At 41.4% G+C, this 25,602-nt stretch overlaps 2 protein-coding genes across 3 annotated transcripts; both read right to left on the reverse strand.

Moving 5' to 3' along the window:
• Positions 1-3,635: 3,635 nt before the first annotated feature.
• si:ch211-284e13.4 (insulin receptor substrate 1-B) lies at positions 3,636-9,077 on the reverse strand. Its single transcript, XM_032534347.1, has 3 exons — positions 8,378-9,077; positions 3,756-6,881; positions 3,636-3,661 (listed from the first exon to the last, which is right to left on the reverse strand). The coding sequence occupies exons 1-3, from the start codon at positions 8,724-8,726 to the stop codon at positions 3,636-3,638; spliced, it is 3,501 nt and encodes a 1,166-aa protein (XP_032390238.1). The 5' UTR covers positions 8,727-9,077.
• Positions 9,078-11,971: 2,894 nt separating this feature from the next.
• On the reverse strand, positions 11,972-25,602 carry gucy2d (guanylate cyclase 2D, retinal). Of its 2 annotated transcripts, none has more exons than XM_032533920.1 (19): positions 25,235-25,602; positions 22,379-23,396; positions 21,981-22,282; positions 21,521-21,893; positions 21,336-21,420; positions 21,129-21,234; positions 20,868-20,984; positions 20,679-20,759; positions 20,403-20,579; positions 20,165-20,321; positions 19,917-20,066; positions 19,328-19,476; positions 19,055-19,218; positions 17,769-17,961; positions 17,039-17,213; positions 15,994-16,092; positions 14,825-14,919; positions 14,629-14,711; positions 11,972-14,452 (listed from the first exon to the last, which is right to left on the reverse strand). In XM_032533920.1, exons 2-19 carry the CDS (start codon positions 23,226-23,228, stop codon positions 14,368-14,370), a joined length of 3,441 nt encoding a protein of 1,146 aa, XP_032389811.1. In that variant the 5' UTR covers positions 23,229-23,396; positions 25,235-25,602; the 3' UTR covers positions 11,972-14,367. The 2 variants fall into 2 exon arrangements, with proteins under 2 accessions (XP_032389811.1, XP_032389810.1); XM_032533919.1 differs by having other exon boundaries at positions 22,379-23,400.

A 25,602-nucleotide genomic window follows, 5' to 3' on the forward strand; every position in this document is an offset into this window, starting at 1 on the left:
TGTGTGTGTGTGTGTTTGGCACACATTTGGTTGACAGATACAGCCGACGGGATGGGGATGTGTTTGTTTTTCAGTGTTCAGACTCCAGTGTACAGTTAAGTTGTGGCAACAGATCGGGCCACTCACAGACAGAGTTTGGAGCCGTCACCTTGGCATCACGCTCAAATCCAAGATGGAGCTCAACAATCTGGAAAAAAAGAATCAAAAGCAGGAAGGAATTGAAATAAAACATTTTTGAAAAATCAAAGGTTTTTTTTATACTGGTTACAACACATTGAAAATAATTTGTGTTTTTAAAAGGGTTAGCCATTATTAAAGTTTACATGTTTGCATATTGATCCACAGTAAAGCTAATTTAAGTCTCCCCACACCAAATGTTACAGAGGGGAAGGCAGGTAAGACTAGATTATATATTCTCCATGGTATATTGCTTTTGGACGCCTTCAAGCTGCTTGGGTAAATATCACATGACGCAGGATATCTTTCTAAAAGGATTTTCTGATTGGAGTCTCATGCACACTGTTGCAGATGTCAATATTGCGTGCCTTGTGTCTCTGCGTCTCAGAGACTTATCAGTTCCAGGCATTTTCAACTGTTCCTTCTTTTCTAGGAAGCCACCTAAACAAACACTGCTCTATAGTTCTAATCATGTCAGCAGAATAAAGTTAGTGGCCAGCAAATATCTGGGTTATGATTATCAGCTTGGAATTAAAAAGATTTTTTTTTTCTCTTGAGATTTACAGAAGAGACAAATTGCCTTATAAATGACATTTATTTCAGAATAACCCTGGGGAAGCTCAGACATAAGTGCTTTTAAATCAACGTGTGGTTTGAATAGCTGTCAGTCTAACCACTACCTTCATCCACTTTCAGAGTCAAGAGGTTGTCTGCAACCTTAACACTCTTCATCCTCCATTATTACAATTCCATACTGCTTTAAAGAATGAAAAGATGCAGGCTGTCTAGTTCATATTCATGTGGAGTTTATGAAGCGTATCAGTGCTAGAATGTGGATAGGCTGCAGTGTTGTTCACTAATAACTACTCCTATTGCTGTAAGTGGATCAAATAAAGATAATTAACCATTAACAAACAACAGACAGCCTGGAGGATTTAAGTTACATCATTAAATCAGACTTTGCATCTTCCCCAGATAATGTGTCAGTAGAGCCGAGAAGTCTTTTTACACTTTGCCTCTAATGCAGATGTGACAGCAGCAATTAAAACATGGGGCACCAATAAACATCTTAATCTAATTCTGGTATTTTAATAAAGACTTGATTTCAGTGTCTAAATAAAATGTAAAACCGGTGGAGTAATGTGACATTGGCCAAATCAGTGTTGATTGGACTTTTGAGAAGCCGGTTTCTTTGAGGTTTTATATGCTGCAGCACAGCCATCATCCTCCCTACATCCAGGCTTCATATACTGTCACGAGTTCCATTAGCAGAATAGGGCTGCAGTTAATGAAAGCGCACTGCTTGTGTATAGCTTATAAGTGTGGAGGCACATTCAATCATTATTTGCAGTGTGGAAAATTACATTAAAGAGTAATTTACAAAATAATAACAGCATTTTTTTCCCTTTCTATACATGTTGGATGCATGCATTTACTATCCCCAATTTAAATAAATTAGGCTATTATTCAGATTATATATGTAGAGATTGAATATCCTTAGATAAATCAATCATGCAGATGTGGTAGCTGATCCGAATAAATAAACTGTACAAGTTGTTTGTTCCATTTAGTCCTCTGATCAATATTTATATTCTTGTATTTTTACATTTTATACTGTGTCTTGCAGCCTTTTTTTTCTTGACGTAATGTAAATGGAAAAACATTTTATTTCTGAAGGACTTCAGCATTCTTCCACCAAAATGTACTTTACATTAACCAAAGTGTAATCCGTGCAATGTAAGGGAAACCTCAGTGCTGCCATGTGAAATCCTGCAGCCGATAGCACACCCACACATGAACATAAACACCTGGCCCGTGCTCTCTCCCCTCTACCTCCATTCATGTGAAATGGCTCATTACCAGCAGACAAATCAATTGGCTTTGCTCTCTGAACACCCACTTGTAATAATAAGAGACTCTACAAACAACCCACAGCCTGGAAAACGCAGTGTTGCCCTCCAGCTTGAAGCAAAAGTACACATGGAAAAAGGATGAAAGAGGAAGGAGTGACTAAGACCAAGACATTAGTTTTGTCTGTGGATTATGCATATCACATAAAAGCTTACATCCAGCTAGACAAACATTACCAGGAATTATGGTTTTCCTTTTCACCTACTGAAATATTTTTTACATTTGCATATACATGTATATAAAAAGGACATTTTGCAAGAGAGGTTATAAGCCAAAACTGGCTTATCTCTTAAACTAACCCAATACCATTACTCATACTTAAAAAGGATAATAAAAACAAAGATAACATAATTCAAAGTTTCAAGACTGAGCAGTAATACAAAATAGATAGAAATATACAATTTACCTGGAAGTTTGTTTGCAAGATGAAATGCATGACAATGAAATCCATGAAAGTCCTTTTTGTGTTTTTTGATTATTAACAATTATTAATTAAAAACTAATGATTACTTTTATGATTGATTAATCAGCAGCGGTTTGATCTATAACATGCTAGAAAATAGTAAAAAAAAAAAAAAATCGTATCAGAATTTTGATCGATTAATCAGATACACTTTCGTCGATCAGCAAACCGATTAATCGACTAATAATTTCAGCTCTACTGACATTGATGTTGAATATTGACAGAACATAATATTGACAGAAATAAAAATGCTAAAAAAAAGTAAGGGCTGCAACTAACAATTATTGTCATTATCAATTAATCTGCAGATCATTTTCACCATTGACCAATTAATCTGGGACTGTATGGAAACTATTAGGGGGGAGATGATCTAAAATATTGAAAAATCCTTTTATAATTTACCAGTCTCAGGTGGCATTTTCAAATTCCTTGTTTCATCAGACCATCAGTCCAAAAACAGAAGATTTATATTAGATTATTTATATTATTATCACATATGACAAAGAAAAGCAGCAAATCATCATATTTAAGAAGCTTATACCAAAAAGACTTTTCGCTTTCTTGCTTGAAAATTAATTGAAAGGATCAATCGATTATAAAATATTTGCAGATCAATTTCCTACCTATCGATTAATCAATGCAGCTCTACTGAAAATAGGCTATTCCAAACAAAGTAAAGATGTTATGTTATGAAAAGTCAAACAATCAAGAGTTGATCAAGTTTGTCCTCTTGAATGAAGAGGAGTAATATAAGACACCTGAATCATATTTGGCTGTTTTCCTCCTAATATAACCAGATAAAATCTGAAAAAATCATTTCAGAAACAATTCTTTCTAAACATATTCTATATTCATTTAATTATTGCACTAATTGCTATGTTGATACAATTTAGTTTTCAGTTAGCCTCATACATTGTCTTGCCCCCTCCCTTGTTTGCTGTGTCCTGAACTGACAACAATAACCTGCTAGAAGAACAAATGAAGGTCCCACTACAAACACTGCAACCCTATACAAGATGTCCCAATCAATAATATCATAAAAGCTGATCATGTATGGTGTCATACATGACATGACAATTGAGCCTCAGCTGTAGAAGATCAGAACATTTTCTGAACACAAAATCACAGATGTTGTGATAAAAAATGGAATTTAGTTTAATAAATATTTTTAAATGAGATAGTTTGCGCTCCAGGTAGCACTCACCTTGACCATCCTTTCTACTGTTCTGGTGTGCTCTCAGTTCTTCTGACTTATAGAAATTAATACTGGCATAAGTGTTGAGGCCGGAGCCAGCACTGCAGCCCATAGAGCTTCCTCCGATGTTGTAGGTGGCAGAGGTTCGCTCCACTCCGGCTTGAGGGCTCTCCTTAACGGCCAGGTCCAGGTCAATATAATTAAGGCCTTGTTCAGCAGATGAGGTTGAGGCTTGTGGTGGAGGTGTGGCAGATAAACTAGCCGCCTGCCTGTTCTCCCACAGTGAGCAATCCAAACCCTGCCGATGGCTCGCCGCCTGGCTGCCCTCTGGGAAGATGGAGGTAGAAGAGGGTGCGTGGCGTGGTAGGGAGGGGGGTGAGTTAAAAGTCTCTGAACGGTGGCTCTGCCGTCCCTGGGAGTCACCTCGGACCGATCTGCTGCTCCGCTCAGGAGACTGGAAGGACTTGAGAGGGGAAAAACCCAAGCTTGTCTCCTGATCAATGGATGAGGGTTGACCAGAGTGGATGGCAGGTCTTGCTGAAATGCTGGGATCTGAACCTTTGATGTCAATAAATGGAGTAGGGGCATCTGTTGGCATTGTTGCCATCTTTGCTTTTGTTCTGTACCCGGCATTGCCCTCTGCTGCCAGAGAAGAGGGCGTGCTGTGTTCATGTCGGGCCTTGGGGGTAACAGCTGGTGGGCCCTGCGGGGCGCTGAATGTGGATCTAACAGGAGTCAGGGGCGATGAGGACTTCCTTAAGTCCATGGTGACGTATTCGGCGGAGGTGGACAAAGGAGCCGAGAAGCTGCGAGGAAGGTTAACAGGGTTATCATGGCAGAGAAGTGGTTGATTCAAAGGCCGGAGGGTTCCATGGATCACGGGTTGTCCACGTTCAGACCCAGAACGTCGCCCTCCGCCATACTTACTTGCCTCATTGAACACAATGCTGACATACTCATCGACGTTTTGAGATACTGATGGCAGCAGATTCTCCTTGACCCTGGGCAGGGTGTTTGCTTTAGTGATGTCAGAAGACACACCCCTCCTTTGCTGCTTTGGGCTCTTACTACTTGATCCACGTTTTTGATGATGACGCCCATCTTTTTGTGTTCCCGCAACCTTGTACTCTGCTCCAGTTCTTACTAAACTTAACCCTTTCCCTGCAGATATAAACTTGTCTTCCAGGCTCTCACTGCTGGCAGAGCTGGAGGAGAAGGAAGAGGAAGACATGGAGAGTTGACAGCTTCCTGCAGAGCCTGCTGCAATTTTGTTTCTCTTGCTGTATCCCGCTCCCCCCCCTCTTCCAGCACTCTCATGCCCACTGCTGTCCTTTTTTCCTTCCCCTTTGTTTAGGTCCTCCTCAAAGCGAGTATAGAGAGTATGTTGATAAGCTCGTGGCAGGGAGAAATAGGAATTGAACATTTTTGGTTGCAGTTGGTGCTGTTCGGGGTGGGAAGGCGGTGTACTGCAGGCAGAGCGGCTGCAGACAGGTGAGATATTCATGTAATCACTTGCAGCCCGGCTCTCCATGCTGGCCCTGCTATCCCACATGCTCAATCCGTGAAGGTCTGAGGAGCTGCTGCTATTGGGAGACATGACCATGTAGCCCTCTGTACTGGGCTGGCGGATGTGCCGAGGGGGGGAGACACTGTTGTTGGGGGTCATGGCCATATACTCATCATCTGCCCCAGGTTTAGCACTGGTGTCAGACATGGAGAGAGAGAGTGAAACAGGAGGAGACGTGACTCCGGGCAACATTGACATATAGCCACTATCCACGGCTGCTCCACCTTCCACTTCTCGCCTGCTCTTGTCAGCCCTCTTCCTATTTTTCTCTACTGCATCAAGAGCCCCACCCCCAACCGCCAACCCCCCTAAGCCATGGTGCAAATCAACTCTCTCTTGGTTAGCACTCTGCGACATGATGGCATATTCTTCATCCTCTTCATCGTCTTCATCTTTTCTATGTGTGGTCAACCGTTCATGGGCAGCCAAAGGCAGGGAAGCCCTCTTACTTAGTAGTCTGCGCTCGGCCTCAGACTCCCTACTGGATGAGCGCCGCAAAATCCGTCGGCCTTTTGAGCGATGATGGGAACCAAGGAGACCCTCTCGCTGTCCCATCACTATATAACTGGAGGAGCCTTCTCCGTGATGTCCAGACAGATTGGGTACGAGCAGAGAGTGTTCCCCAGGACTGGAGCCATATTCATCTGAAGAGCCGTAGTCGCTTGGTGAACCTGAAACAGAAACTCTCTGAGAAACGCGAGGGTAGGAGCAGATCATCATGCCTCCCACTGCTGCTCCCACTAGGCCACACTCTGAGCCATGACCAGAGCTGGAGGACAGACTGGGCGCCGGAGAGGGAGCAGGGTTAGGAGTGTAACGGGCAAGACTGAGGGTAATCTTAGCAGGAGTTGGGGCCCTGGTGGGCTTGGGCCTCAGCGTCGGCGTAGTTGAACAGGAACCATTAAGACTTGGGCTGGAGCTGGCCCATGTTCCTTTGGCACTTGCTCCGCCCTCCTCCGACCTGGCCCCGATGCTCGCAGTCCGTGCCCTTGGAAATCCGTGGCGTGACGTAGGTGAAGTGCTCGTGCTGCTGCCTCCTGTTCCAGGGGTCTCTGTGCGGGCTCGTCTGGAAAAGCCCACCTGGCTTGGTGGCAGATTCGGATGATGCCGACGGCTCGGGACACTGATGGGGTTTGAAGCAGTACCACCTCCACACGACGTCCCCACAGACTGAGATTTACTGCGCTGACGGAACTCCTCACTTAGGGCCTTCATGGCCTCCAGCAGGGTCTCGTGCATGTGCTGAGCCACCACAGAGTCATCCACCTGCATCCAGAACTCTCCAGGGCCGGTAATCGCTGAGCGACCCACCTCAATGAAGAAGAAATTCTCTGAATGGCCACACCTGCGAACATTCATCAGCTGCAACACCACAGCTGCCACATCAGAGTTGAGTTTGACAAAGTTGACTGTCTTGTCAGTTAGGCACAGCCGGTAAATGCCCACTAAGTTCCTGGCGTGTCCAAGACCTTTAGGCCAAACCTTGACCTGCCATACTTCCTTGAAGGTTGGAACGGGAGACGGAGAGCTACACTCTCCACTACTGCCATAGTCTTCAGGAGTTTTACCTAGGAAAACAATAAATAAATAAATGAAAAATGAAGGCATCTGATGACTAAACATATCACACATGCATACACCTGTTAACCCCCTAAATTTACATGAAACACAACCTGTTGAAATTTTGATCAAAGCCAAAATTTTAAATAACTAATATAGTAAAAAGTCATATATATCATTACTAAATTGATACGTGCAAGAATCTCTACTGTGTCTGCCAAGCAACAGTGCTGCACCTAATTCATCCCCCATCACTTTTAAGCTACAGATCTATAATTAATTAAGTCTTAGGAGGTATAGAATACATCTACTGAAAAGCAGAATGCTCCATAGGGAAACGATGCATAAAAGTTCAGTTCACTGCCAATTACATGACAAAATACAGCATTATATTCTATTTATTTTTTTGCCACACAGATCACTGAACAGCTTTGGTGGTTTTCTCCCATCCTCAAGAAAAAATATTTAATTTATTCGAGAGAATCCCCACTGATATTAGGCCTATAACCCAGTATCAATGTGTTTCCATCTGAAATTGTGCATCCATATGCAGATTATAAACAGTGGCATATACAGTTAAATACAATGGAATTAAATTGGAAACAGGGATTGTTCGCTGTCCCTGAGACATAATCTCAACAAAATGGGGGCCTGTACTCAAATGTATCTTAGGGCTCCACAACATGACCAATTTAAAGCTGGGCAAGCCCATCAGTCTCAACAAACTGAAACGCAAAGGATAACAGGGAGGGAGGGAGGGAGGGTGGTGGTGGTGGTGTTCAGCTCCAGCATAAGGATAACAACGTAAACACGAGGATAACCATCAGAAACCCATTTTCCAGTGAGCGCGCACTGACGAAGCCATCTCCTCCCTACCAGCAGCACCGTGTAACACAAATGTAGGTTAGGCGAGCGGCAGTCAGAGCTGTGCAGAAAAACAAAAACACAGGCTCCAGCGGAGTGCACTACGATAGGCTACTACTATATGATGCATCCTTTGGATGGTTGCTATATGCCCACTGCGCCATGCAAAAACACACGGTCGTAGGAAATGGACTGCATTTCAGTCAGAAAGGGCGAGCATCTAAATATCATTACATATAGATGCTATTTGATACACCAAATTATATTTTGCTGACAGAAAATGATCCGCAGCATTTTAAGGGTAGTATTAAACCAACGCGTATTGAGATTGTGCAGCACAAACACAGCACATGCCGCCCATAGCGTGTTGGTGTACCCCGTTCAGTCGGATCCACCTGCCTCTTGGTTAATAGCACACCGTCCAAATTGCATAATTTCGACTGATTTATTTCAATTAAATGGGAAAACTAGAGCTGCAGCAAACATATTCAAGGAATTACAGCCAGTGATATGCAATGAACAGTCAGGAATGGTCGAGCCAATATAACGTTAGTGTATGGAGAACAGACAGCCTAAAGCAGAACATAGGCCTGATGCAGACACAGATAGTAGAAACCACATTACACTTTCCATATCTTACAGTTGCACTGGAGGTCCAGCATTGCTTGGTACCACTCATTTTGGACCTCCTCGCTGTCTGCGGCGATGGCAAAGCTCTCGCTGCGGGAATAAAGGACTATCATGTGCTTGTTCTTGGAATCTGCCCGCTTGTTGATGTTGAAGCAATTCTCCAGGTTCAGGACTTTTTTGGGCACAGGTGATTTACTGCGGAATTTCTTCTCGTTCTCATAATACTCAAGTCGAGCAGGACCATGCTCCGAGGCCGCCCTCAGCACGAAGAATCGCCGGTGCATTGATTTATGCTTGCGGAGATAGCCGCTTTTCTGCACATCTTCATAGTTCTGCGGTTCGGCTGTTTGGTTCTCCATGGCCAAGACAGGCTGTTAGATATCAGAAGCCAATAATCTCAGGGGGAAAAAAATCGAAGCCCATGTGTACACATCCTTATTCCATTGCAACTACATCCTTCGTCCTCCCCGAGTCCACATTTGAGTTTCCAGCATGTGTGCAAAGACTCATGATGGGCAAATCAGCCCATGGATCTGGTATCATACTGTGAATCCAGCAGCTACAGGAGGATCCGCGCGCCGAGCGTGCACGGCCGCCACCTCTGCAAGTCCTACAGCCCAGCCAGAGCCCAGCCCAGTCCGAGCCGATCTGCTCCAACCACGGTGCAGCTGCTTGAGGACGTCTCCTCCACCTGTCTGAGGTTGCCTACAGTCTATTCCCACCACCATCAAGCTAAGGGAAATAAAAACAGGGACAGTTCCGGGGAGAATTTCCAAAATAAAAGCAGTGTTGAATTGAATAATTCCCATCTACTCATTCAATCCTGTAGTTTTCGTAAGGTGTGCAACATGGCAAGTAGAACTAGGATAAGAGGCGCAGGCGTTCTTAACCAACCCCACCTGCTCAGCGCCGACTACTGGGTTTGTCCAGTCTCCTAAAGTTGGGTATCAAGGAGAAACTCTCTGTAGCTCACCCCAAAGGAGTTCCTCCCTGTCACAGGGAGAAAAGGTCAGATACCCTGGGTGTAACACCACTTTTGTCACTTTTCTACAGGTTGATTAATCAAAAAGGAAGATACTAGGCTACTGCTACTACTATTAGTACTACTACAATAATAATAATAATAATAGTAATAATAATAATAATTATACCCAAACAAGCAATCATTTTAACAAAGACAATACAAATAAAATTGCAAGATTGAAGTCTACAAAATGTTATCTTTTAAAAATAAAAAAGATAACTTAGTTATAATAAAACACAGTACAGCAGCATTTATTTGTTTGTTTTTGTGTTGCATTCTTGTAACAACAATGTGGGTCCTCTGCTTGCATTAAGTGATCTTTCAGAGTAAATATATATCCTAATAGCCCTAACATTATATATTGCCTTATCATTAACCACATCTTCATAAGGTCATAATAGACTGTAAAAACGAGGTCATGATTCAATAAATCCTCTGTATTCTGTTTTTGTTGTGACCACAACCCAACATGCTTTAATTGTGAAAACCAACCAGCTGTGTTTCCGGTCTTTGCCTAGCTTTCTCTGGCTGACTTGACTTGACTCAGTTTCTGCTGGACTGGCACCTCCAAACCGGTGCATTCAAATGCCAGGTGGCTTCAGGACTGATGGGGTACACGGTGTTCAACAGACCTCCTTCATGACTATGCGGACGATCAGGCACTTTATGTCGTTTAATTCACCATTTATTTTGGGGATTTTACCTTACTGTGTGTGAAGACAGGAGGAAAAGAACTGCAAAACATGCTTTTTGAAAGGTCAGGGCTTATGCAGCTATAGGCCTCACAGATTTTGAAAGAGCAGCCCACTGTTGAGAAAGTTTTACATTAAAAGCATGTGCATATTTTCCATAAATACATATATGGGCATGTAGATAGAGTAACTCCCCAGACACTATTAAAGGGATTTAGTCCTTTAATATTATAGTGATGTGAAAAATAATGTTTTATGTATTACGGTTTCATCAGTGACCATTAGTGGATTATTTGTGTTCAGTTTTTATTTAATTTAAATCTAAATTAAAGGTAAAGATATTTCAACAACCACTTGAGCAGCTGCAAACTGATTATCTGGACCATAAGTTGCAAGATATCCCAGGCTGAGTTGATAATAACATGCAGTGTAGCATTAATCCAATTTGTGATAATAATCGCAAGTAAAATATACCAACAGCAGGCTATCCTAATACATATAAGAGGCATTAAAAGAACCACAGTGGCCAAGCCAGCGTTCCCCAGAGCACATAATATGGTAGTGGTGGTTATCCTATTAATGTGGACTGAGGTTTTAAAATTAATCATATCATGATCCATAAAGCCAGAATATTCACTGAGTAATGCTGCCACATGTCTATGATAGCATAAACTAAGGTAAACTCTAAGCAACACATAACTAGTGGCACTAGGAAGTCTCTCACACTGTAGACACGGTATGTGGTTCAATCCCAGGGATGGGATTGCATCACCAAAGTGCTAGAAAAGGCGTGGCATAGAAACATGTCAAATTTATCAATTGTCCTCATAGCAACCTCTGTTAGTGGCAGAAGTAAATTTTGCTTTTGAGCTGACATTGTCCTCAGGGCATCAATGTCACATGTAGATATTTCTGCTAGCAATGCAAACATAATCTGTGTAATTTTACCATTAACATTATAAGCATTTCACAAGTAAAAATGACAATGAATATCTATTTTACGTCATTGTCTTGGTAGTTAACACTAGGACATGCTTGTGATGGCATTTGAAGACTTTCAAGAAAATCTCAGGAATCTCAGGTTTTACAATTTATATGTCTATGTAAACTGTTGGCTGGCATTACACTGTGCAGCTTCAGCTCCATGGAGGTTGTGTTTTTAGCACAAAGTCCAATAAACATAAATAAGATGTATCAACATTTTAAATGTTGACAGAAACACTCAGTCTGTTGACAATGTGCAGTGCATTGCACATAAGTTGCATTATGTAAAGCCACCTTTGGATTTTCATTGTTTCCACTGCAGAATAAAACCAGCCCAAAGCTTGTTAGCATCACTGCTTGGCGATTAACAGTGAAATGGTGAGCTAAGACCTCCATTGAGTTACTGTCTCTTCTTTATGATTGAGTGGCATTTTGGCATGTTGCTGTTCCTTTAAGTGTGTCACCTCTTGTTTCCAAGTCCTTTGCCTGTTAACAACACTGCGTTAAAAGCTTGTTATAATGAAAAAGTATGAATCAGATTTTACAGATACAAGCCACTAACTTGGAAATATCAAGCTAAAAATGGCTTACTTGTAATATAAAGTGTGTGTTAATTATAGAACTTTTATTGATCCACTTCTTTTAAATCATAACTTAATGTACTGCCAATGGCACCATTTTGGAAAAAAGCATCAACACATAAAGACCCAAGTGTTGGCAATGGGACGAACATACAAAGAGTATGAGCATCCTGAGCATGTGTGTGTGTGTGTAGTTCAGGACTGTGTGCAAAACTAATAAAGTGTGGACACAGAGTGTAAATTGTAATTTCCCCATAGGGGATTAATAAACAGATTAAAAAATTTAAAAAAAAAAAATTTAAAATTAATTAAAAGACACAAGCTTCACTAAAACCATAATTTATTTACAGAAACCCGTTGAGAACACTTTCAAAATGAACAATACAGTACATTCAGTTTTGATGAGATCAATCTATTTGGCAAATTGATTAAAAATCTAGCAAAAGTAGGTCCTACCAATAGAATAACTCATTTTGTCCTTTAGATACCCATCAAAGACACATTCAGACGGCTTTTCCCCATGCTCATCTTAATTCCGAATCCTGCGTTTCCTCTTCATTAGGGGTTCAATCATGCTTGAAAAGCCGTGCTAAACACTTAATGGTGTTAAGACTGCAGTACAAGTAACCTGATCATCAAGTCTTCAGGCGTCCATTTTATGTCTATATGCTGAGCTACTGTGACAAGTCAGAGTATGTTAGAAGTGGTCAGCAAGTGAGCTCCCAAGGGAAAAAAAATGTCCGCAGACTGAAACTGTTGTTGCAGAATAATCACATACATTGCTGTCTATTATTGCTTCAATATCAGTGCTGCAGCAAACAGGTAACAAGCCAACAGAGAGTGATGAAACAATGCACTGTAATTAAACCCTTTTGTTTTGTTGATATCTCCTTTTATGTCAGGGGTTTAGGGAACCCAAGCAGAAAGTAAAGTCCCTAACCCTGTGGGACACAAAGACAAACTAACTATGTACAATTGTACAGTATGTACACCTCCCCAAGCCAAAAGAAAAATGACTCAGAAGACATTGCCCCCCCCCTTTTATATGCTTGCACTCCCCATATGTTCTGTAACATCCACTGGGGTTGAACATGGGAGCAATTGAGAACATTTGTTCTCAGATACAGCTGCTGTTTGGGGTCCTGGAGAGTCCAAAAAGAAAATAATGGCTGAAAAACTCAGACACCGCCAGATTTTTTTCCTCAAGAAGACTGGGATACACATGAAAAGGCTCAATCTGCTGAAGCACATGATCAGAGATAATAATTTCAGTCAATTGACTCAGACATTCTGCATATCAGTGCAGAGCAGATATACTATTTCACAGAAATCAGGTCTTCCTCTTGCTGTCTTGCTGTTAAGACCCCGTTAAACACACAGCTGTTCAGTACATCCAGCCATGCACGCAGCATGTTTCGGTAATAGGCTACATGTACTGTAGATGAAGCTATAGTGAAACTCAATTGTCATTAGTGAGCAATAGTTTGGGTCTTGTTTGTATGTTGCGTACGTCTTCTATGATTTGGTTGAAAATACCAGCATAATGTTAAAAGCAATACACACATCATTAAAAAACAATATTTGCTGTATGTAGTATCATGACATCATTTGTGCATCATTGGTCAATCTTTTAAAGAACACTGAGTCCAATGGCATTTTTCTGAAAATTATTTGTCATTAAATGTTGGAATTTATTTATTATTTAGTTGTTATTTCCAGCTTTGCAGATCATTTCAAGCAAGTATCTTTATAATCAAACTGAAACAAGTCTTCTAAACTGAAATTTAGAGCACATTTTGTCATACACTTAATCAAAGTGATAAATTAGAATGAAACAGTCCTATCAGTCAAATCAACTCAAATAGGCCTACCGCAGTAATGGGATAAAATGTTAGAAGACCCAGTTGTTAATAAGATTGTATTTTTTCTAGATATAGATAGTAGGTATCCATCTATATTAATCTAAAATGAATGAAAAAATGGATGCTTTGACACATTCTGACCATTTTTGGATTATATGGCTTCATTCATCAAATGTGTGAATAATCATAGTAACACTGCCACAAAATCAAAATCAGAGCCATCCCTGACCTGAGCTCTTAACCTTAACCGACCTATCCAGTGCTATCCAGCTTAAATTACTGTGAACGTGTTTTAATGTATTAATTCTGAGTTGTTGTAAAAGGCTAATGCTTCTAAAGTGAGTGCTCTATTATACCCGAGATGAATAGCCGAGCAGTAATAGCTTCCACTCCTGAGCTGTTCATGATAAAAACTCTCCAATATCTTTAGAAAGCCCTATACAAATACATACAGTACATAAAGTACACCAGTATTACACATAATAGTGTGATCATTTTTGTAGACACATCCAGTACAATCCCTCTTTGTGAGGCGGTTGCTGTACACTTCTTGGACCTGTAATTCAACCTTGGTCTAATTCTATGCTGTATTTATACTTGGGTTTAAGACATATAATGGGCAGTTGCCTCTAAAGAATATTTTAGTATAGAAATGATTTCCAAAAAGTATAAATTCTTATGTCACTGGTGCTGGAATTGTTTTTTGAATGTAGCCCAAATTATGATGATGATGATGATGATGATGATTATTGCTGTTGTTGCATGTTCAACTGTGTTTTTTTCTTTTAATGAAAAACAATGTTGATCTAGAAAATATCAATTTTCAACCATGGACATCAGTAAAAAAAGAAAAAACCCTAGCCCATCTTCTTCTGTCGATCCAGGAATTTTTGTCTTCTGTCAAGAGGTATCTCTTCTAAAGAGATACCAAGACTGGTTCCCCTGTAATAAGAAATACAGATTTGTATCTGGACTGGGACACGGATCAGAACACTACACACCATTCATACCGTCATTTGATTACATTAGGTTGTGCTACAGTATAAATGTAGTGCAAAAATTAAATCAGGCCGATCACTTTTGTGCGTATGTAGAGAATAACCAAAACATTTACTTACCCTTCAAGGTCTGGAGGAATGGGCAGGTGCTTGTTGAAATCATCCTTCCCAATCAACCAATATGTGTACTCAATCCCTTTTCCCTAGAACAAAAATAATCATTAGCATTCATCAGCTATTATTACAATGCCAGTGTTACAGTGGGTACATTGCATATCTTCTGTGTATATTGTGAGAGTGTTTTTATTAATTTTACCTTTAATTCTGTCAGGCCTCTGGTTTGAATTTTGTATCCCATCTCCAAGCTGTTCAGGATGGCAACTGTTCTTTGGTTGACGTGGATTCTGAAAGCTATGATAGAAAATACAAAACTGTCCTCAACGTTTGACACGGAAATCACTTTACTATGAGCTATACATGTAAAATGTAGTGGAAAAGGTTAGAAAACAATTGTATCTGAGGAATTTAGGGAGTCAGGCTGTCATTAGGGTATTAAGCCACTTGAAGGCAGTACAGTACCCACAAATGCTTTGCTGCCCATTGCACAAATACAGTACAGTCACTAACAAAGTATTCAGATCCTTAACTTACAAGTCCACACTGTGGAACTACCTCTACAAGTAAAAGTCCTGCATTCAAAACATTAGCTACTTAAATGAAAGTATTATCAGCTAAATGTACTTAAAATACAGTTGTGTGAAAAGTAAAAGTACTCCTTAACTCATTTCTGTTAGGTAGTTTAATCCACAGCAATGCATCAGATTCTATAAGAGCATCATATGTCTGTAGTGTCGCTGTCCTGTGAGAACCACCTATTTCTAAAAAATTAAGAAAACCGATGCATTTTCCAGCTCGTCCAAGAGGAATTTTAAAATTGTTAATTACAATTTTTTCGGTTCACCACTGAGATGAAGTGTAGTAGAAGTATAAAGCTGCATAAAATGGAAATATTCAAGCAGTACCTCAAATTTGTACTTAAGTACAGTGCTCGAGTAAATGTACTTAGCTACAATATTTTTGCTATGGTAAATCAGATATGTACTGTTCAGTTTAAAGGTAAATAGTTTTATTCATTACGATATGATTTTCTGGGAGCTCCATCACATGTGAGAGTTTAATTTTTAAACATAAGTAAGGTGGACTTAAGTTGCTAGTTTATTTAGCATGCAGAGGGTAATGGAGGCAAACTTGGTCATTGACGTGAACATTTACACTAAAACTTCAAATTGGCCTCTAATTCTACTGATAGTCTTAAAGGATTAGTAAGGACTGCTCAGTTAAAGCCCTGTTTAAAGCCCTGTCAGGTAGCATGCAAACAGTCTACACCTGTCCTCCAAACAAATGTCAATTTTTAAAAATGGTATTTTTTTTTTAAAAGAAAGAGGAGATCTTTCTGGTCCACATAATTATCTATGAGACACTCACGCAACGATGTGGACTCCATTCGAGATGCTGTGTTGACAGTGTCTCCAAACAGACAGTACCGAGGCATCGTAAGACCCACTACCCCTGCTACCACTGGGCCTGCAAACATAGCAAGACAGAACACACACACACACACACACACACACACACACACACACACACACACACACACACACACACAACACACACACAACACACACACACACCAACACACACACACACACACACCACACACACACACAACACACACACACACCACACACACACACACACACCACACCCACCACACAACACACACACACACCACACACACACACACCACACACACACAACACACACCACACACACACACCACACACACACACACACACACACCACACACAAACACACCACACACACACACACACACACACACACACACACACAACACACACACACACACACACACACACACACACACACACACACACACACACACACACACACACACACACACACACACACACACACACACACACACACCCCACACACAACCCCACACCCACCCCGCACCATAACTTTGAATACTCAGTTTTTATTACAAGTTTTGCTTCTACTCTTTCTAGTAGACTTATAATCTCTTTTTATTATGATACAAGTACACTATGAATTTATGTTTCCCAAAACATGACACTAAAGCTGTGCACTACCACGTCTCTATGCATAAAGAAATTCATTGGAAAGAGTTAGAAATCCAAATTATGCAGCGTGTTATGTAATTGGATGACAGCGTTCTAAGTGGATAGTGTTTCACTGTTCCAGGAATAAGTTCCAGACGAGGATAAAGGAGGTAAAAATACCTCTTTGCTTTAGCAGCTTGGGCTCATGTATTCTTAATCCTCTGGATTAAGAATACATTTCTTTTACTTTCTCTGGAATGAAGTTTGGATTTATTTCATGTCATATTACATGTGTGTGTGACTCTTAAAGTAATCACTCATGGTAAAGATCTTTCCATATGCAACATTACTTCTGTGTAGTGTAAAAGGATTAAAACATTGCTCACCAGAGTGCAGGCCAATACGAATCCTGACTTTCAGGTCGGGCATGTGCCTCATCTTGAAGGTCCCAATGCAGTGGAGAATGTCAAGAGACATGTTGGCCATCTCAGCTGCATGGCGGTTGCCGTTCCTAGTGGGGACTCCTGAGGATACCATGTAGGCATCTCCGATAGTTTCCACCTAAATACAAAAAAAATAAGAGTTCAACACACAAACACACACACACTCACACACACACTCACGCACAAAAATGGCAAAACGTGGATGCTTCACACCCATCTTCAACCTGACATCACTGAAGATCTATACAATCATCACAGTTTCAAGGTTAATGTTCCCAAAGAAGTATCCGACCGAATGTCTCCCCTTCTGTTCCTGACTACCAGTGTTAAATAATGGCCAGAAAATTATTTTTTTGGGGAGAACATTATGATGTCACAGTGAAGTTGACCTTTGACCTTTTGATTATAAATTGTCATCACTTCAAGATTTTAAAAACAATTGAATAAAAAGTTGCAATTATTGTACCCATTCTTGAGTCATGTCCCAAAACGCATGGTGAGGTCACAGTGACTTTGACCTCCAAATTCAAATCAGTTCATTTATGAGTCTAAGTGGACGTTTGTGCCAAATTTGAAGATAGAATGGGACGTACAGACGGACAACCCGAAAACATAATGCGTTCAGACCCAGTTGTTCATCATTGGACCGTAAGTGGGATCCGCCAACACTCACCTTGTAGACATCATGCAGTCCAATGATAGCATCAAAGAGTGAGTACAGGTCGTTGAGTAAGTCGACCACCTCGATGGGATCGCTGAGAGCTGAGATGGTGGTGAAGCCCACGATGTCACTGAAGTACAATGTGACCTCGTTGAAATGCTCGGGTTTGACGGGCTTGCCTGTCTTCAGCGCCTGGGCCACAGACCTGAAGGAGGAAGATGATGAGTGGAGAACACTGCTGAGGTGCTGAAGCAGAAACAGTCTTCTCACAAGAGATGGAGACTGCTCAAAGAAATCTTACTTTTTTTGGATTATGGATGCTTTCAAGATTTCCTCCCAAACTATTATAATTGATCATTGCAAACAGACAAAGAAGAAACATGACTGAGACACAAAATGAAAGCATGGTGTGACTCTCTCCTCTCAACTAATATGATAAAGATTCAATAAGATATGATTAAACTAAATCTAATGCTATGAAGCGAACACAGTTGAGTATGTAAAGGCGTTCTTGTTTTGACTTTTAGATAATGAAAACTCTGTCAACATCATCCAGCTCTGAGACAGAATAAACAAACAAAACTGAGGCAGTTGACCTGTTACACATACACATCATGCAGTATTGCAAATGTATATCCTTGGAGGCCCGAAGACATAAATTAACCCATTTCCTTCTAAAAACATACCATCGGATAGAAACAGACTGTGACTGATATAGACGAGCAGGACGTGGTTGCAAGCTAAATCTAATGAAAGTTTTAATTATGGCGTTTGCTTTAGACTCTGGTTTGACTCTCTGATCACATTCCCATTATTAGTTGCTGCACCAAATATTCCCATAGTTGCTGAACGTAGCAGAACCATAGCCATATATTTGGTTGAACAAAATGAGACATGACAAAAAAAAAAAAATCTAGGAAAACGTTTTGACCATTTTGACAGTTTGATTGCGGTATCATGCTCAAGACGACAGCACCAGCACAATTTCTTTCTTTGTGGTCTTGATTCAGCTGCATTTTGGTCTCCACAGTTCCTGAGAACTATAAAAGGTAAATCCCTGCAGAAGACCTGATAAATCTACATTGTGTCAGGGAGCAGCCACCCTGCTGAGATGAGGCTGAATCCCTGCCTGCTTCAGGGAGGCTATTTCTGATCTCCCTGAGGAAGTAGAACGACCATCATTTAAGTATAGTAATCTATTATAATTGTGCTGATGCTCTACAGGCCTCCAGAGGCCATGACTTAGAGCATGACGTCACAGTTTCATTATGTCTGTCAGTTAGTTGCTGGACACTCACTTGGGCAACATCTGAGCCACCAGATTGTCAGTTTTCTGCCTCTCCACCTCCAGCTCCTCTGTCCTCTCTCTAATCAGATCTTCCAAGTTGGAGGAATACTGTTCTAACATGCGCAGCATAGAGTCGATGATGTTGGTCTTCTTTCCCTTGGTGGTTGCCTTGAACTGTCACATAAAAAAAAGGGAACTTCATCTTCATCTTGTGCTTGCTACTTTCAGACACAGCATACATACATACAAGATGTGGATCAACACAGGTTTTCAGTGTTTTTACCTGTTTGAAGATCTCCTCAAAGGTCGGCCTCTTCTCTGGATCTTCACTCCAGGACTGTTTTACGATCTGTATCACCTCCACCGGGGCCTCGTCCACTGACACGACAGGCCGACACAACGGAGGAGGCTCTTTGACTTTGCTGATAATCTCTGTCGACGCACACAGACAACACACAAAAGTTAGGCACACACAGCAAATGCACAAAAATAGACACTAAAACGCTGTGATTTGAATTGTCTCCAATGTGATTTTGTGCACTAAATTTGGTCAAATAAATGTGAATATCATTGATGATGGAAAAAAATTATTTTCAGGAACAATTCTAATATTTATCATTTTCTTTTCAAATTAATGTGAACTGGTTTTGTGTGTAAAGTGAGCAAAGAGCAACAATACATTGCATGCTATTATTTCCACAGGTGGGGAACATAAAGAACAGGATGCACATTTCAAATAGCACCTGTGCAGATTTGCCAACAATATTTGAAATAGTAATACATCTTTTGCACGTGGCCCCAACACCTTCTACTTCTTCACTGTTTCTTTTCATGTTACAATGCTTTGGGGTTACTAACCCTATATCACTCACCCTTGGGAGGCATGTCCAGCATGCAGAAAGGTGTAGAACGAGAGATGACCTCCTGCCCGATGATGGAGAAGCTGTAGACATCTCCAAAGAAAGTGCCCTTCTTCCGCAGACTGGAGCTTCTCAGCAGCTCAGGAGCCGTCCAAAGCAGATCTTTATTGAAAAAGGATGCACAGCAATTTAGAAACTAAAAATATTGTATATGTATGAGCAAAGTCCCTAAATGAGTCAGTGGATGCATATGAACTCACCTTCTGGGTTTTCCCCTTCAGTGTCAATGTTTTGGGCAATCAAAATTTCATTGAACCCATAATCTGTCACCTTCAATACAAAGCGCCCGTCTACAACACAGTTACGGGATTTGAGCCGTCCGTGAATGATGTCCCGATGGTGCAGGTACTTCATTCCCTAATAACAGTTTGAGGAAAACGTGAGCGATGAGAAAACATGACAAGAAACACATGGAATATGTAATATTGTCTCTCTTACCCGAATCAGATCCATTAATAGGGAAGACTTGAACATCCAGTCAAGACGCACTTCCTCATTGCTGAGCAGATTCTCCAAGCTGCCCCTGGAGCAGTGCTCGGTCACAATAGCAAAGATGCCAGAGTCGAAGAACATTCCCAAGAACAGATTGAGGTTCTCATGCCTCATGTCCCTGAGCTGATAGAAATACAAAGTATTAAGGCCAGGGACCATACCAGTCTAAATTGTGTGTTTTCTGACAACAAAGGAAAGTATTTTGAATAATTACACACGTACCTTGATAAAGACAGACTCAGTGTTGCTGTTGATACCTGAGACAGCTCCATTTGGGCATTTCTTCAACCAAACCCAGTCACCCTGGGACATACACAAATTGACACAGTCTTTGTAACAACCAAGGACAACCAAAGGCATGGGCACCAAAATGATAAACGGGAGTTTTTGAATGTGCGAAACTCGCTTTACCTCAAACACAGCAATATTGGAGTTTTCTGGTGACGAGGCCAAGTAGCTGCGACCAGACACTGAGTAGTTAGACGTCTTCTCGATCTGGCTTTTCATCATACTTTCGTCATTAAGCCTCTGCTCACACAGACAATTCAAAAAAGACGGGTCAGCTTAGAGAAGATCGTCTTTTACAGGTAAACAACTTTTATTCACCACATTTGCGAAGCAGAGAGAAGCAATATACAATCAGTACTGTCAGAGATTTAACACAAAACTGACCCGTTTGCTGACTTGAGTGTTGATGAAGACTAGGTCGTCCAGGGTCAGGATTACCTTCGTTGATCCACTACCATCTCCAAAGCTAAACCCAACCTTGCCAGATCTCCTGGACAAAGAAGGACAAGAAAACAATTTAAAAAAAAAAAGAAAATCACACAAGACATTTACCGGATGAGATATGATTTTTTGATACTTTCTTGTACGTACTTAAGATAAACAAAGATGTAACCTCCATATCCAATCAATGCAATAAACAAAAGGAAAAGAAAGAAGAGAGTGAATCCATCCAGTCCTTTAGGAAGAGAAGAAAAACACAGTTTGAATGCACTGAATTATTCAGCAGTGTCCTAGCTTATATTTATTTCCTTGGAAGACAATACTACTGCACTCACCTCCACTACAGGCAAAGTATGGGCTAAACCAGCACATTGAGTCTTTGTAGGGCGTGCTGCCTGCAAAATGGATCGAACGACCGAGGTATTTCAAGCCACCGAAGCTGCCATATGTATGAGCGGCCTCCAGAATATGAGTGGAGTAGAGAGAGTTGCCATGGCCACTGTAGTCCAGCACTACATAGCGAGCTTGCATGCCTTCACCGTTCTTGCCAGCCTCCAAGTGCTGATTAAAGCCATCAAATTCAAAGCCGCCCTTGCTGTCACCCAGGATTTTACCAGTTACCCAGCGGCCTTCATTGGTGCGGGCCTGTTCGGCAGCCATAGCTATGTAGTATATCATGTTGTAGATGGTGCCAAAGAATGGAGAAACCTAACAGAAGAGACAGTGATGTAATGATTTCAATTTTATTCAAATGTTTATCATTGTCAATTATTTCAATATACAATAGAGTCTCACCTGCTCTGGTGGGGTGCTGCTGCGGATTTCAAAGCTTTGTTGAGCATCTTTGAAGGCGTCATAGAAATTGCGTTTTCCAGAGTCCATAGTGATGGTGAGGACCCCATCATAGGCTTTCCGCAGCTTGGTGTCATTGCCTAGCGAATAGTAGGCTGCATCCTTGTAGGGTAGTGAGTAAAGCAGGGTGTCGTAAGGAATGAACACGTAGCCACGGTGGATCATACGCATGGACAAGGCTGTTGTCAGAAGATCGTACTGGGCTTGGCCACCAATCAGGACAGAAGGCATGCACATAATGACCACTGTGGAGAGAGGAGGGATTAATCACAAATTAATTTACATAATTCATGGGGAATAAAACAGTGTGGAGGTGGTTTTAATCTTAATCTAAAACTCACCTCTGACCCGGTCTGTTTCCCGCACTCTTGTCAAGGCTCTCCGAGGCCCATCTTTGTCGGACTCCATAGTAACCACAGGGTTGACAGGCAGGCCAAGGGCCCTCAGTGACGAGGCCAGCTCCTGTCCTGTGGCTTCCCACAAATCTGTCTCCTCTGAGATTATGGACACATGAGCCCAAGTAAAGTGCCGCAACACAGCAAAAAGTACACGGGAGGACAGTGGCAGCGGCCGCAGGAAGGTGGAATACATCCCTCCATCATCCATGTTGGGTTTGAGGCAACCCCAGGAAAGAATCCCAACATCCCACTCTTTTGCATACAAAGCAGCTGAGGAGCAGTAGCTTGGGTTGGCAGGGCCCAGGAAAGCAGCACCATAACCTTTCAGCTCAGGAAAGCGAACTAGAGCACGGGATGACTTGCAGTCCTCACTGATCAGCGTGTAGTCATACCAGTAGCCTTTGTTCAGGTAGGGGTCCTTGTTTATGCGGGCGGTAGCTAGGCTGGCTGCCAAGTCAGGGAGGGCTTTGGAGTATAAGATGTCACACGTCCAGGGTCCAACCAGGACCACCTTGAAAGTGGTCGCCCAGGCTTGACAGGGCAGAAATGAGAGCATGAAAAAGGGTAGAAGAAGCCAGTTCAAAAACCAGCTCCTGGAGCGTTGCACACAGGATGATGGCAACTTTGGTTTTGATGATGAAGCTGCTAATGATTTAAACAATCTATGTCCACTGCAAGTGTTTGCAGCCACTGGCCGCACATGTCCTTTTCTCTTGACTTTTATGGAGTCGTGCTGCCATCGTGGGTGGTAGGACAGGTTGTGCAGAAAGCGAGGGTCTCTATGACTTGCCATTGTCCTCACACAGCTATTCTGATGCTTCAGACACAGAAGGGATGCGGAAAGTTTAGGGCTATTAGTGTGACAGTGAGTGTGTCCTTCTTGGAGAGGACGCTCTCCCTTGGCACTCAGCAGGCCTCTAGCCCAAAACTGGACAGGCGCCTAGACGACCCCAAGCCATCACTGCCTCCAGAAAATAAGAACAAAAAAGTAGAATTAGAAAAACTGTAGCTTATCAATTCAGGGTGATCTGTTTTTGCTTCCTATGTCATGTGATACAAGCAAGGACACCTCAGGGCTTATACAGTCTCCATGTTACAAACTTGATCCCTGACCTGAACTTCATCTTGTTGAGCTGTTTTATTTAACAGTATGACATGTTGAATCTTATCACGATCTATCTGTTTGACCAAGGACATGGTGACCACAGTGTAGCAAGCTGATTAGCTCTGCCAGGGCCGAAGAGTTTAAAAAAGGAAGTGCCAGGTAACGTGGAGCTAAATCTGGCCTTGATGTCTCTATTTGTTCTTGGCGTCTCTTTTTCCTTCTAAAATCAATGTCTTGAGATCTTCTCACCCATCCATTTGGTGGTTGACTCCAATCAACTCCTCAGATTCTTGAAACCAGCATCCAAATTAGTACTAGCTGCTAGATATATCTCAGGATTAAAACATAGTATGTTTCAGGTTAAATAAGAAAAGTCATTCAGCCCGATTAATCTTCAAACATTAACTGAATTAAGACACTAGTGCTGAAAGACAAGGACACTAAATAAGAAAAATAAATATGTTGCATTTATTACATGCAAGTACATGTTAACTACTTTCTATTCAGAACTGAACTTTTAAATGTTAAAGACTGTGCTACTATGACTATAATCTTCTGCTTTGATCTACTGTAGCCCTGGTAATTATGTTTTGAAAACCAACCTAAAATCCTGTTTTTAACTAATGAACCACCTCAGCTGATAATTCAGTTTGCGTTCAGAAACACACTTAAAAATGGCTGCGAGGGAAACCTTTTTTAACCTTTAATTAGTCAGGGAAGTTTCACTGAGAGGAAGCTTCTCTTTTGCGGGCCTTGCTCAAGGTCAGTGGTGGTTATGAGGGGGGGACAAGTGCTGCCTTTTTTACTGTCACCAGCAAGATTTATCCTGCCAGTCCGGGACTGAACTGACGACCTCACTGACTGTCACTTTTAGGCCACCACTGCCTTTAGTTGCAGCTACTGCTAGGATTTAGAGCATTGCTTTTTAAGTTGAAGGACGTTCATCTTGAAAGAGATAAAAATGTCCCACCAATGTAGTACTGGTTTATGAAGACAATTTAAAAATCTTAGTCCACAGCATACAATGCTCAAAGAATTACCTCTGGTGATACACTTGTGGAAAACATTATCAATCAAGTGTCTCTGGTGGAAAAACTATGTAATAATGACACTGGCTAAATGCTCTCAAACTTTGGTTCTGTTCTGCAATTTGTTGTTACTTATCAACCGGCATGCTTTAGTAGCACAGCTTTAGTTTATATTTGCACAATCTTGAGGCCCATTCCGGGTTAAATTCACGATACAATGTAAACCACCTGTGGTTCAAAAATGACAGTTTAACAGCAGGAAATACCACAGAGCCTGATTTGATTCATTCCCTTCAAAGTGAAAAGCACCAAGCCTGCGGCGACCAACAAGCCGTCTAAAGTGGCTCATACTGACATTGGCTTATCAGTTCTTAATAGGTTAAGAGGAGCACTGACTAATAAGCTAGTTCTAAAGTGCTGCTTAAAATAGAAATAGACTGAATTGTATCATTCCATCAAAATGCTTTTTACATTTCACGTATGGAGCATTTAAAAAAGGCCTACAGGGATTAGGGATTAGATACTCCAACAGTCTCCTCTTTACTGGAGTAGCTGTGCTGCAAACAGATTTAAACAACGCTACAATGACTCTATATGAAGAAAACTTGCTAATTAACAAAACTATACCAATATTACCCTTAATAATAGAGTAGTTTCTCTACATACTGTGGGAGCCATGTCGATGTTGGAGCGTCTGGTTGAATAGCACCACCCAACCTCCAGGTGGATTAAGTATACAGAAGTATACAGCAGGAACAGTTCTCTTTGTCCTTTTGTTGGAAAAAAATATCATAGGTAATCCAAAAAGCATGGAAAGTAAAAAAAGAAAAAAGAAAATCAAATTATTTCCTCTTGCATCCAAGTTCCTGAAGGACAATACTGAAAATGAAAAAGCTCCACATTTCCAGCAGTTTGCTTTAGCTCTCGTTGTTCCCTTTTTGGACTGGGACCCACCCCAAACCGCAGAGCAAAGGACGGTGCGTGAGAAGAGGTGCAACCCCGAATCAGTGTCTGAATTGGTAAAAAAAAAAAAA

This window comes from Etheostoma spectabile, chromosome 13, assembly GCF_008692095.1.
Source record: "Etheostoma spectabile isolate EspeVRDwgs_2016 chromosome 13, UIUC_Espe_1.0, whole genome shotgun sequence".
In the NCBI taxonomy this organism is placed as follows: domain Eukaryota; kingdom Metazoa; phylum Chordata; class Actinopteri; order Perciformes; family Percidae; genus Etheostoma; species Etheostoma spectabile.